Source organism: Ovis aries, chromosome 1 (genome assembly GCF_016772045.2).
Source record: "Ovis aries strain OAR_USU_Benz2616 breed Rambouillet chromosome 1, ARS-UI_Ramb_v3.0, whole genome shotgun sequence".
Classification (NCBI taxonomy): domain Eukaryota; kingdom Metazoa; phylum Chordata; class Mammalia; order Artiodactyla; family Bovidae; genus Ovis; species Ovis aries.
Window position 1 is genome coordinate 247,058,269 of NC_056054.1, and position 14,130 is coordinate 247,072,398.

The 14,130-nt window shown below is 42.6% G+C and overlaps 1 protein-coding gene across 1 annotated transcript; it reads right to left on the reverse strand.

The window, feature by feature from the left end:
- Positions 1-10,293: 10,293 nt before the first annotated feature.
- LOC105601893 (T-complex protein 1 subunit beta-like) lies at positions 10,294-12,209 on the reverse strand. Its single transcript, XM_042236021.1, has one exon. The coding sequence runs from the start codon at positions 12,148-12,150 to the stop codon at positions 10,543-10,545; it is 1,608 nt and encodes a 535-aa protein (XP_042091955.1). The 5' UTR covers positions 12,151-12,209; the 3' UTR covers positions 10,294-10,542.
- Positions 12,210-14,130: the final 1,921 nt, after the last annotated feature.

Genomic DNA, 14,130 nt, shown 5'->3' on the forward strand with positions numbered 1-14,130 from the left:
AGTCTGGTGGTTTCTAAAAGGCTTATAACGGCACCAATTGCTACCCATCCCCTGATCCTAATCCTGATGTCAGCTCCTACCAATTTACCTCCTATTTCAGGAAAAGTAGGAGCATTTTTCGGAGAAGGCAATGGCACCCTACTCCAGTACTCTTGCCTGGAAAATCCCATGGATAGAGGAGTCTGGTAGGCTGCAGTCTATGGGGTCGCTGGGAGTCGGACACGACTGAGCGACTTTACTTTCACTTTTCACTTTTCACTTTCCACTTTCATGCATTGGAGAAGGAAATGGCAACCCACTCCAGTGTTCTTGCCTGGAGAATCCCAGGGACGGGGGAGCCTGGTGAGCTGCCGTCTATGGGGTCGCACAGAGTCGGACACAACTGAAGCGACTTTGCAGCAGCAGCAGCAGGAACATTTTTATTTTTTTTATTTAAAATTTAAAAACATTTGGCCACACTATGCAGCATGTGAGATCATTCCCCAGCCATCAAACCCATGCCCCCTTGCAAAATGCTCCCCTAAATTGGGAGCATTTAGAATGACATTGGCTAATACCAAGAGGTACAATAGGAAAATTTTTATTTGATCTTATTCTTTTTTTCAGAATAAAGAATAATAATACAGGTGAAAAAGCCTAAGATTCAGTGTAACTCTAGCTTTATTTTTTTATGTCATTTGGAGAAGAAAAGAATAATCTGAGAAATGAAATAGTAAATAATGCAAAATCTCTCTCTCTCTCTCTCTCACACACACACACATAGATACACTATTTAATAGAAATTGGATCAAAATAGCCAACCAAACACATGCACCTATACCCTACCTACCACATAAAATTTCAAGAAATGATAGAGAAGATACCTTTAAGAAGTTAAAAAAAAAATCCTAGGAAAACAAGAAAAACTGCCATCAACAAATCAGGAATGTTGAGAAAACAGAATACAGGGCTTTCCTGGTGGCTCAGTGGTAAAGAATCCACCTACCAACGCAGGAGACACAGATTTGATCCCTGGGCTGGGAAAGTCCCACATGTCACAGGCAACTAAGTCCGCGCACCACAAATATTGAGTCTGTGCTCTAGAGCCCAGGAGCCACAACTTCTGAAGTCCACATGCCACAACTACTAAAGCCTTCATGCCCCGAGTCCGTGCTCCGCAACAAGAGAGGCCACCGGAATGAGAAACCGGTGCACTGCAGCTAGAGAGGAGGCCCCACTCACTGAAATTAGAGAAAAAGCCTGTGCAGTGGTGAAGACCCAGCACAGCCAAAAATAAATTAATTAATTACAAAAAAAAAAAAAACCAGAATACAGAAAGACCACATCTCAGAGAAAGAAAATGGAAGGAGAGTTCAGCTCAAATCACGCAGAAGAGGAGGCTAAGGCAAAGGATGGACCAGTTGAGGGGAAGGTGTACAAGGCCAGCTAACAGATCAAGAAATGGGAAGAGGGCCCTGAGAGGTTTAGAGCAGCCAGGTTAGCCAACACCTTTCTACTCCTCAGTGGGGTCTAAACTGTGATCCAATTAGCTACAGAGTTCCGGGAATAAGAACAGAGTCTTCCACACCTGGAAGGTGAGCTACCAACACATCCTTACCTCTTGAGTACTGTTCTTTACCCCAGATTGGCAGAGGATGGCTATGTGCATGCTCAGTGACTAAGTTGTGTCTAACTCTTTGTGACTCATGGACTGTAAGCCCACCAGGTTCCTCTTTCCATGGGAATTCCCAGGTAAGAATACTGGAGTGGGTTGCCAAGGGATCTTCCCAGCCCAGGGATCGAACCCGAATCCCCTGCCTCTCCTGCATTGGCAGGTGGATTCTTTACCACTGAGCCCTCTGGGAAGCCCTGAGGATGGCTACAGTGAATAAAAAGGTAAAATGAGGCCTTCACGGGCAGTCCAGTGTTTAAGACTCCATGCTTCCACCAAAGAGGGTGCATGTCTAATCTCTGGTCAGGGAACTAAGATCCAAAAAAAAAAAGAGAGAGAGAAATTCTAAAATACAGAATTGTTAAATCAACAATACTTCAACAAAAATAAATAAAATACAAAATTGAACAGATAACCATATATCACACATTTGAGGATAAATGACTGTGAGAAGCACCATCTCTACAAATAATATTAGCGAAAACAGAGCTAGGCAATAATCAGAAGATAACATTTGAAAAATATTATTAATACCTTCAAAGAATAATAATATATTTCCAGTACAAAAATTTTGATTAGATAGTTGGGAATTTAAAACTTTGGTGACTGAGATAAAGAATGAAATAGATGAACCCATTTTAGAATAGATGTAGATGAGCAGGTAGGAACTGGAAGAACCAGCTAAGGAATTTTTCCAGGACTAAGTCAGCCTAACAGACACTGAGGGGAAATCACTTGAGGGCATGGGAGGGTGATCTGGGACTGTTTACTACATCCTCTATCCTCCACACCTTCCACATTCTTAGTTGAAAAAAATAAACTAATGTGCAACATGAATTTAAACAGGTGAGAAACAGGAAAGGAAAACAGCTGTGGGTGTGACAGACTGTTTCCAAATACTTTTTCATCTATTATGTGTTTATGCAGACGATGATACATAGAATAATGGGGAAGTGGACTTCCCTGTTGGTCCAGTGGTTGGGAATCCACCTGCCAATGCAGGGGACACAGGTTTGATCCCTGGTCCAGGAAGATTCCATATGCCTTAGGACAACTAAGCCTGTGTACCACACTATTGAGCATACATGCTGCAACCACTGAAGCCCACACACCCTGCTCTGAAACGAGAGAACCCACCCCAATGAATAGCCCTTGCACCAGAACTAGAAAGTAGCCCCTGCTCTTTGCAACTAGAGAAAGCCCATGTGCTGCAACAAAGACCTAATACACTCAAAACTAAATAAGTGAAATTTAAAAAAAAATGGGAAAGTGAGAGACTAGTCAATAATATACTAACTGACACTGTGGATTGTCCCAGCTACTTTTCTGAATGCCTTCAAGAAGTTTGGAGAGCCAAACTCTAAAGACACAAATTTACTTATCGGTATGGTTCCAGATATGATTTAGGTTTCATCAAGTCATGTAAGGCTTCATCAAGTCATTGTGGACTTCTCTGGTGGCTCGGACAGTAAAGAATCTGTCTGCAATGCAGGAGACCTGGGTTCGATCCCTGGATCAGGAAGATCCCCCAGAGAAGGGAATGGCTGCTTACTCCAATATTCTTGCCTGGAGAATTTCATAGACCGAGGCTGGCAGCCTTTTCAGAGAAATAAAAACCGTCCATGGGATCACAAAGAGTCAGACATGACTGAGTGACTAACACTTTCACTTTCAAGTCATGTAAGACCTTTTGGTTGAAAATTGAATTGCATGAGAAGAGAGGGAAGGCGTGATCCTCTTTGGGCAGCTTCCTGATCCTTTTCAGAGTTCACAACCACTTTTACAGATAATTTGGGGAGTTCTTAAATTCTCATGATGAAGCTCGTTTCTCCCAACAATTCTGTATATTATCTACATCTTGTAATAAACCTCTTTATTCTTAAACTAGCAAAAGGGACTTCGATCCCAACAAATACATGGTCCATATGGGAAACATGTTGTATTACTCAAAAATGATCAATAAATAAATGACTACTAGGAAACTCAGATACAAAGATCTTGGTATAAACTATAAATGAACACTTTTAACCTTGGGGTTAATCTTCCTGCGTGTGTGCTAAGTTGCTTCAGTCCTGTCCAACTCTCTGCGACTGTATGGACTGTAGACCACAAGGCTCCTCTGTCCATGGTATTCTCCAGGCAAGAATACTGGAGCAGGTTGCCATGACCTCCTCCAGGGCATGACAACAAATACATGGTCCTTCTTGACCCAGGGATCAAACCCAAGTCTTCTGTGTCTCCTGCATTGCAGGCAGATTCTTTACTTAAAACCGCCAGCTTCCCTAGTAGCTCAGTCAGTAAATAATCTGCCTGCAATGCAGGAGACCCGGATTTGATTCCTGGGTTGGGAAGATCCCCTGGGGAAGGAAATGGCAACCCACTCCAATATCCTTGCCTGGAGAATCCTATGGACAGAGGAGCCTGGCAGGCTACGGTCCATAGGTTCGCAAGAGTAGGACACGATTTAGCAAATAAGCCACCACCACCAGGGAAGCTCTTATCTTCCTAAGCAATACTCAAAACTCAGAAGACATTAGGAAAATTATGGACAGACTTGATACAATAAAAAATAAAATTTCTGTATGACAAGCAACTGACAAAGAAAAAGTATTTTCAGAGTATCTGTCAGAAAAGAGTTAATGTCCATAATATATTAAAATGCTCCTATAAATCAATAAGAAGATGCAACCAAAATAAAACTGATAAAGTCCTAAGTAAGTAACTAACAGAAAAAGAAATCCAAATGATTAATAGGCATATGAGTAGATGCTTGAACTTGTTGGCAAGGAGACAAATGCATTTATATATATACATAAATATGTATGTGTATATATATATATATATATATATGTCTTACTCCAAATCAATCAAATCATAATCTCTGGGGATGCCGAATACTTTTAATTTTTCATATTATTTTGTAATATATAAAGTAACATATATATGTATTTATAAATAAGTTATATATTATAAAATAATATATCTTTGGGCTTCCCAGGTGGCGCTAGTGGTAAGAACCTGCCTGCCAATGCAGGAGACATAAGGGATGAACGTTTGATCCCTGAGTTGGGAAGATCCTCTGGAGTAGGAAATGGCAACCCACTCTGTGTATTTATATATTTATGTCTTATTGGGGCTTCCCCGGTGGCTCAGTGGTAAAGAACCCGCCTGCCAATGCAGGAGATGTAGGAGACCCAGGTTCGATCCCTGGGTCAGCAAAATTCCCTGGAGGAGGAATGGTAACCCACTCCAGCATCCTTGCCTGGAGACTCCCGGACAGGTGAGCCTGGAGGGCTACAGTCCATGGGGTCACTAGGAGTTGGACACTACTGAGCAACTGAGCACAAACACATACATGCACATTGCATCCCAAGTACTTTCTTGTAACTGGAAGCTGGTAACTTTTGGCCCCCTTCGTCTAATTCCCCCCCACCTCTTGGGTGGTTGGTCCTCTAAGCTCGATGTGCTTCTCTGGTCCCTGTAATCTTGCGTCAGGTGGTTTCTTGGCCACTCCTCCCTCGATTAGCAGCTGTTGATCAGCCCTTTGGAACTCAGGAAAGGTCATGGAGGCTGGAGTCTTGCCTGGTGTCTGGACTTGTGTCTCAGCACAGAAGGACTTTAGTGAGAGGCCAAGTAATAGGCAAGAAATAGATGTATTAACATAGGACGCTTGTAAGAGATGCAAGCTGGCAGGCAAGCAGCTCTGCCTGGCTTGAAAATTCTTGATTGTAGGTTCCCCCTTTTATCTTTTTAAATAATCATACCACTCCATTCTGGCCTGCAGAGTTTCTGCTGAGAAGTCAGCTGATAGACTGATGGGAGTTTCCTTGCCCATAATTTGTGGCTTTTCTCTTACTGCTTCCAATATTTCCTTTAATTTTTGTCATTTTAATTACAGCATGTCTTGGTGTGGTCTCTTTTGGATTGATCCTGTTTGGGACTCTCTGTGCTTCTTGAACTTGATTGTCTTGTTTCCTTTCCCATGTTAGGGAAGTTTTCAGCTATTATGTGTTCAAGGATGTATTCTGTTCCTTTCTCTCTTCTTCTGGGATCTTTATAGAAATGTTAGTATGATTAACGTTGTCTCAGAGACCTCTTAAATTGTTTTCATTTCTTTTTTTTCTTCTTTTCCCTGTTCAGTTTCAGCATTTCCACTACTCTGTCTTCCAGCTTGCTGATCTGTTCCTCTATACCATCTACTTTGATCCCTTCTAGTGTACTTTTCATTTCAATTATTCTTCATCTGTTTCTTCTTTATATTTTCTCTTTGTTAAAAACTTCTCACGTCTCACTCTGCTCACCCAATCTTCTCCCTAGTTTTCTGAACATCTTTATAATCATTATCTTGAACTATCGGGTAGATTGCCTCTCTCCACTTAGTTCTTTTTCTGGGGCTTTGTCTTCTTTCTTCATTTAGAACATATTCCCTTATTGCTTCTGTTAGCCTAATTTTTTGCCTTTATTTGTATGTATCTGGTAGGTTGGTTATGTTTCCTGACCTTGGAGAAGTGGCTTCTTGTAGATGTCCTATGAGTCCCAACCGCACACTGCCCTCTGGTCACCAGACCTATATTCTAGGAGTGCTCCCCATTTGGCCTATACCTTCTTTGGGACATGCTGACTACTGTGGGTAGTCTTGTAGGCATGGCTTGTCCCTGATCTGGTTAGTTGCCAGGTCCTGCTTTGTGTAGATGCTGCTGGCTGTGGGGCCCTGGTGGGTCTGGAGACTAGTACTGGCCCCTGGTAGGTGGGGTCAGGATCTGGGGTGCATGATTGCAGGGCTGTGGTTGCAGGATCTAGTATTGGCCTGCCGGTGGGTGTGGCCAGTTCCTGATATAAGGTGTCCCAAAGCTAATGTTGGCACACTGGTGAGTGTGACTCAATCCCAGGGCATCTGGGTGAGAGGTCTAATTTGTCTCAGATCTGTCATCCATCTGCTGGTGGGCAAGGCCAGGGGCCAGGGTGGGGGAAGGGTGTCCTAGGGCTGGTGTTGGTCTGCTGGTCAGCTAGACTAGGACCCAGGGGGTCTTAGGACTGGTGCAGGCCTGCTGATGGGTGGGCTGGGTCCTGGTTCAGCAAGCTGCAGGGCTGTGGCAGTCCTGGGACTAGCATCCACCCACTGGTGAGTAAGGCAACTTCCTGGGGCTAGTACCAGCCCACTAGTGGATAGAGCTGTACCCTAGGGTCTCTGGTTGCAGAGCCTGGGGTCCCTGAGCTGGTGTTTTGGCCTACTAGTGGGTGGAGCTGGGGACTCAGGGGTCTTAGGGCTGGTGTCTACCTACTGGTGGCTGAGGCCAGTCTCTGGGCTAATGCCAGCCCATTGGTAGATGGAAGCAGATCCCAGCGTCTCCGGCTGTGAGGCCCTAAAGCTAATGCTGATGCACTGGTGTTCAGGGCCAGGTCCAGGACCCCCTGGTGTGTGGGGCTGAGTTAGGGTGGCTGTGTGCTCAGGGAGTATTAAGGCAGCACGCCTGCTGGTAGGTGAGACTGTCAAATGCCAGTGGGCAGAGCTGAGTCCTAGTGCTAATCCTGCCAGTGACAGGATTCCAAACGGCATTTGTCAGCTCCAGCGTCCTTGTGGTAGACAGTGCTCCCCAAAATGCACTCAACACGCCCGACCTTGCCCTGACCTTTCACTGCCTGGTAAATCCTATGGACAGAGGAACCTGGTGGGCTACAGTCCATAGGGTTGCAAAGAGTCGAATATGCCTGAGCACACACACAAAATAATGGTTGCAAATGCACTTAATCCTTACCATTTGAACACATCTGATGTAATCTTAGGGTCATACTTCAGACCTTAGCAATGTAAATGCCAATAATTCATTACTGAGATAGAAATCTCTTGGACACATACAAAAGTTCTCCATGTCATTTCTGAATTATCTCCAAATACAGTGGAGTCTTATTCCTGTAATACAGCTTTAGTAGATGTACACATGGACAGGAAGACAAATAGTTTACGTTTAAGTTTCTTCAATATTTTAAGTTCCTTTATGAGAACAAGGTGTTTTTTTGATAATGCACCTTTTCAATGTTTCTCTTGAATGGATTTAATAGAATTAAACTAATTCATTAATGCAGCTTGGCTGTACTGAATCACTTGTTCTGCGTTATTAAGTTTCAGAATGTTGACTTGTGGTTACGCTGGTCTGTTACTTGAGGCTTTATCCAGTGAAAACCAGCAGACATGTGCCCCTTCTTAGCCACTAAACTGACAATATTCAACACATGGTCAAGCTACTGAAGCACAGGAATGGCATAATCACATTCAGGTTTTGGAAAGATACTGTCTGCTGTGTAGAACAATTCCAAACAGTTTTGGCATCACCTAGGAGAAAAGTTTTAAAAACCATCAAAAATGAAAATTACTAAGTAGTAAAAAAAGAAATAACTTTAAAATTTTTTAAGAAATGAAAGTTATTAAAAATAATTTGAAATGTGAATCTGTGTATTGAAGTCCATTCAGCTGTAGAAAGGAACTTGTAAAAAATGTTTATATTCTTTAAGCTCGTTTCTTTAAGATTTCTATTTTAGTATATACAGTAAAATCCTGAGAAAACGGAATTTAAAACAAAAAGTCCACTGCATTTCAATGGAACTTGCTGAGGTTAGCAGCCAGGAATTTGGGCATCTGACAGAACAAGTTCATCTTGGTCTCATTTAGGTTCTTGTGCCACCTGGTGGTCATTTCTCACTCTAGTTTAATCATTTGAAAGTGTTGCTCAGCCGTGTCAGACTCTGCGACCCCAGGGACTGTAGCCTGCTAGGGTCCTCTGTCCATGGGATTATCCAGGCAAGAATACTGGAGTGGGTTGCTATTCACTTCTCCTGGATATTCCTGACCCAGGGATCGAACCAGCATCTCCTGCACTGGCAGACAGATTCTTTATTGTCTGAGCTAACAGGGAAGTTTAATCACAGTGGTGACAATTCTATAATTATTATAGAATAATAGTATACACAGGCTGGCTGAAACTTTCAGGACATTGGTAGGTGTCCTGTTGTCAATTGACCTGAGATGCTGGGGTTAGGAAACCAAGGTCTCAAGGACACAGGAACCCACTCACCTCAGCTTCTTAGCTTTCTGCCTCTCTCCCCACACATTCCACTACCCAAAATGAGACAGAGGGGGGGAGGATAAGAGGAAGACAAGAAGCAATCAATAGCTGAATTATGTCCCTGTATACCACTAAATATATGTGGTTAATAAATATGCATATGTCAGTGTACATATTTTAAATGTTTTCAATAATACTGTTGAAGAGCAAAAAAAGTTGAAACACTTCAGTGAGGAGAATAGATTGGAGAAAAAACAAGCCCAAGGGAAGAAAGACAAGAAAGAATGTCACTGAAGTAATCTGGGCATAAGACAGCCGATGGTCTGAAACTGGAATGGCAATACCGCACTGGGACTGGGAGAGAAGTGGATGGGTTTAACACTCACAGGAGGTAGAATCGAGTCCTTACCATTAGTTCAGTTCAGTTCAGTCGCTCAGTTGTGTCCGACTCTTTGTGACCCCATGAATCGCAGCACGCCAGGCCTTCCTGTCCATCACTATCTCCCGGAGTTCACTCAGACTCATGTCCATCGAGTCACTGATGCCATCCAGCCATCTCATCCTTTGTCGTCCCCTTCTCCTCCTGCCCCCAATCCCTCCCAGCAGCAGAGTCTTTTCCAGTGAGTCAACTCTTCGCATGAGGTGGCCAAAGTACTGGAGTTTCAGCTTTAGCATCATTCCTTCCAAAGAACACCCAGGACTGATCTCCTTTAGAATGGACTGGTTGCATCTCCTTGCAGTCCAAGGGACTCTCAAGAGTCTTCTCCAACACCACAGTTCAAAAGCATCAATTCTTCGGCGCTCAGCTTTCTTCACAGTCCAACTCTCACATCCATACATGACTACTAGAAAAACGATAGCCTTGACTAGACGGACCTTTGTTGGCAAAGTAATGTCTCTGATTTTCAACATGGTATCTAGGTTAGTCATAACTTTCCTTCTAAGGAGTAAGTGTCTTTTAATTTCATGGCTGCAGTCACTATCTGCAGTGATTTTGGAGCCCCCCCAAATAAAGTCTGACACTGTTTCTACTTTTTCCCCTTCTATTTCCCATAAAGTGATGGGACCAGAAGCATCAGTCCTTTCAACGAATATTCAGGACTGATTTCCTTTAGGATGGACTGGTTGGATCTCTTTCAGTCCAAGGGACTCTCAAGAGTCTTCTCCAACACCACTACTTTTGTGTATAGTTGAAAACTGCCATAATAAAAATGTAAACAAAAATAAAATGCCTGGGAAAATTTCAAGAGAAAAGTGCAGCAGAAAGGTAGGCATATGACATATAAAGCTCAGAGAGCCATCTGAACAGAAGGAAGAATTTGGGAGGGGTCAGTAGGTCACTCAAATACAACAAATGTTAAATTTATCATGATTAATCTAATCCTATTAAAAGAAAACCTTCACAAATGTGCTGAAACCTTATCATTCATTCCCTTCTATCCCTCTCCAGAGGTATTACTTTCCGGGAGTTGATGTTTATCCTCCCCAACATATTTCTATACTTTTATCAGACATGTATATATACATGATTCACTCACACAAAGTCTGTTTTATTTTATTTTTATTTTTTAAGAACTAAGCAATTGTTCAAATTTTTATTTTGATGCACAGTATGAGGAATGAACTCTTAAATCAACTGAATTTTATAGAAAATGAAACAGCAAATAAATTAGACCCATGTTAAAATAGAAGGTCAGTTAAATGTCCAAATCTAAGGACATAACAGCCACAGATAAACTTCAATTCTATATTCTTCTTTCAGGAAGTCAAAGTCTTTCAAACACAACTTTACTATGAACTGGTCCAGAGCTCAACAGCATACGGGAATGCTTAACAGGGGTGGTGATCAGGGACACGCTTCCTTGGTGCTGCCTTGATGATGTTGTCCACACGCAGAATCACCTCTGCTGCTTCAGCTGCACTTAAAAGAACTTGTCGCTTCACTTGGAAACTTTCTGTTATACCCAGTATTGACATATCTCCAATGGTACCTTCCTTCATATCCAGTCCAGCAGTTGTTTTGCCTTCACTATGGGCGGCTCGGAGCTGTGCCACCAGGTCTGCACTGTCATAGCCCGCATTGTCAGCTATGATAGTTGGCAACATTCTCAGTGCTTTAGCGTAAGACTCCATTGCAACAGCTTCTTTGCCTGGTGTTCTATTGGCAAGCTGTGTCACGACATGAGCCATCAGCATCTCAGAACAGCCTCCTCCATAAACTGTTCTAGAATCTTTCACAGTTTGGGCAAGAACACAAAGAGCATCATGCAAAGATCTTTCTGCTTCATCTAAAATTTGCTGAGTGGCACCACGCAGAACAATGGTGCAAGCCTCACCAAGGGCTACCCCGGAAAAGTGAATGAGTTTGTCTTCTCCAATCATGACTTCCTCAATAAGTTTGCAACTTCCAAGCTTCACTAGTTCTGGATGGTCAAAGGTAGAGGCAATTTCACCACCTGTAACAAGAGCGAGGCGTTCCACGCCTGCAAAATCTGCATGCTCAATAGCCATAACACCAGCAGCACCAAAGAGTTGTTCAGGGTAATTATAAATTAGTTGCCTGTTAATAAAGCAATTTATCCCATGCTTAAGAATACGTTCAACTTTCTCCTTCATTTTTTCCTTTTCTGCATGTTCTATTTCAGCAACCTTTGCTGTAGAATCAACTCTCACCCGGGAACCAAATATCTTAATTTTGTCTGTATCCATACCAGTATTTGCAATAAGGATTTTAGCATTTTCAATTCGTTTCGGTTGATTTACACCAATTTTTTTATCCAACAGAAAGCCTTCATCTAAATAGGAATCTGCCAGACTTCCTCCTAGCTTTTTGATGACATGAATTGCCTCCAGGTTACCAGAGCCTTTTAGTCTGAGAACAGCTTCCACAGCTAACTTAGTAAAGTGGTCTTTATGATGAGTAAGAAGTTTTGAGGATAGTGTTGTTCCTGCAATGTTCATTAAATCTTGACGGAACTTAACTTCATCGGAACCATGGTCCACTGCAGAATTCAATAGAGCCTGTCTTGCTGCCTTTGTGGCTTCTCTCCAACCCTCAATAATGGTCTGTGGATGTATCTTTTTTGCAATTAAGGATTCTGCTTCCCTTAGCAATTCTGCTGCGAGAACAGTAACAGACGTAGTGCCATCACCAACTTCATCATCTTGAACCCTTGACATATCAACTAAAACTTTAGCAGCTGGGTTGTCCACACCAATGTTTTTTAAAATAGTTGCACCATCATTGGTTACCATAAGAGATGCATCTCGTCCACTGCTTAACAGAATTTTGTCCATGCCCTTGGGTCCCAACGTGCTCTTTACCAAGTCTCCAATAGCAATGGCACCAATAAAAGAAGACAGGCGAGCTGTCTCTGCTTTCTCTTCATCAGCTCCAGCCTTGAAGATATTAACAGGTGCAAGGGAAAGGGACGCCATGGTTCCGAGGAGTTCGCACACACGCTATCCCCTCACAGCTCGCGCCCGTGACCGGAGGGGACAAAGTCTGTTTTAAAATGGTATGTAGTGATTTAATATTGTTATGTATCTCTTTGCAATTTGCTTTTTTTCACTTATCATCTTCAGAATTCATACTTCACTTTACCTAAGAAATGGTATTCTTGAATAAAGTTGTATATACAGTACACATTAGAAAAAGAAGTTGTATATACAATATACAATGGAATATTATTCAGCCATAAAAAGGAATGAAATAGAGTCAGTTGTAGTGAGGTGGATGAACCTAGAGTCTGTCACACAGAACAAAGTCAGAAAGAGAAAAACAAATACCATATATTATGTATATGGTAGAAAAATGGTACTGATGAACATATTTGCAGGGCAGGAATAGAGATGCAGACATGTCATGAAGAAATAAGTCAGGATGGAGGAGAAAAGAATAAGTTTAAGTGTGCTAGTCTATATGAAGCTCTCAGATGACATTTCAGCTTGAAAGAAGTCAAGACAAGTCAATTCAGTCACGTCTGACTCTTTGCAACCCCATGAACTGCAGCATGCCAGGCCTCCCTGTCCATCACCAACTCCTGGGGTCCACTCAAATCCATGTCCATTGAGTCGGTGATGCTATCCAACCTTCTCATCCTCTGTCATCCCCTTCTCCTCCTGCCCTCAATTTTTCCCGGCATCAGGGTCTTTTCAAGTGAGTTAGCTCTTTGCATCAGGTGGCCAAAGGATTGGAGTTTCAGCTTCAACATCAGTCCTTCCAGTGAACACCCAGGACTGATCTCCTTTAGGACGGACTGGTTGGATCTCCTTGCAGTCCAAGGGACTCTCAAGAGTCTTCTCCAACACCACAGTTCAAAAGCATCAATTCTTCGGTGCTCAGCTTTCTTTATAGTCCAACTCTCACATCCATACATGACCACTGGAAAAACCATAGCCTTGACTAGATGGGCCTTTGTTGATAAAATAATGTCTCTGCTTTTTAATATACTGTCTGCTGCTGCTGCTGCTGCTAAGTCATTTCAGTCATGTCCGATTCTGTGTTGCCCCATAGACGGCAGCCCACCAGACTCCCCCGTCCCTGGGATTCTCCAGGCAAGAACACTGGAGTGGGTTGCCATTTCCTCTCCAATGCGTGAAGGTGAAAAGTGAAAGTGAAGCCACTCAGTCGTGTCCGACTCCCAGCGACCCCATGGACTGCAGCCCACCAGACTCCCCCGTCCATGGGATTTTCCAGGCAAGAGTACTGGAGTGGGGTGCCATTGCCTTCTGCGAATATGCTGTCTAGGTTGGTCATAATTTTCCTTCCAAGGAGTAAGTGTCTTTTAATTTTATGGCTGCAATCACCATCTGCAGTGATTTTGGAGCCCAGAAAAATAAAGTCAGCCACTGTTTCCACTGTTTCCCCATCTATTTGCCATGAAGTGATGGGACCGGATGCCATGATCTTCGTTTTCTGAATGTTGAGCTTTAAGCCAACTTTTTCACTCTCCTCTTTCACTTTCATCAGAGGCTCTTTAGTTCTTCTTCACTTTCTGCCATAAGGGTGGTGTCATCTGTATATCTGAGGTTATTGATATTTCTCTCGGCAATCTTGATTCCAGCTTTTGTTTCCTCCAGCCCAGCGTTTCTCATGATGTACTCTGCATAGAAGTTAAATAAGCAGGGTGACAAAGGGTGCAACAAATGCAAAAAATCCCTGAGGCAGGACTGTATTTGGCTGTTACTCCATCACTTTGAGTTTTTTTGTTTAAAGATACTGTATAATGATTATTCTCATTTGCTAAGTAACAAATGTAAGCACACCACACGCCTTGTCTGATCAAATACATAATTTTGACATGTTAACAGTTTCTTATTATGACCATTTTTCATAAACAAACTGGGTTGAGCTAGAAAATATCCACAGCCAAAAGCCACTGATTTTACTTAAAAAAATTAAATCACAGGTAATAG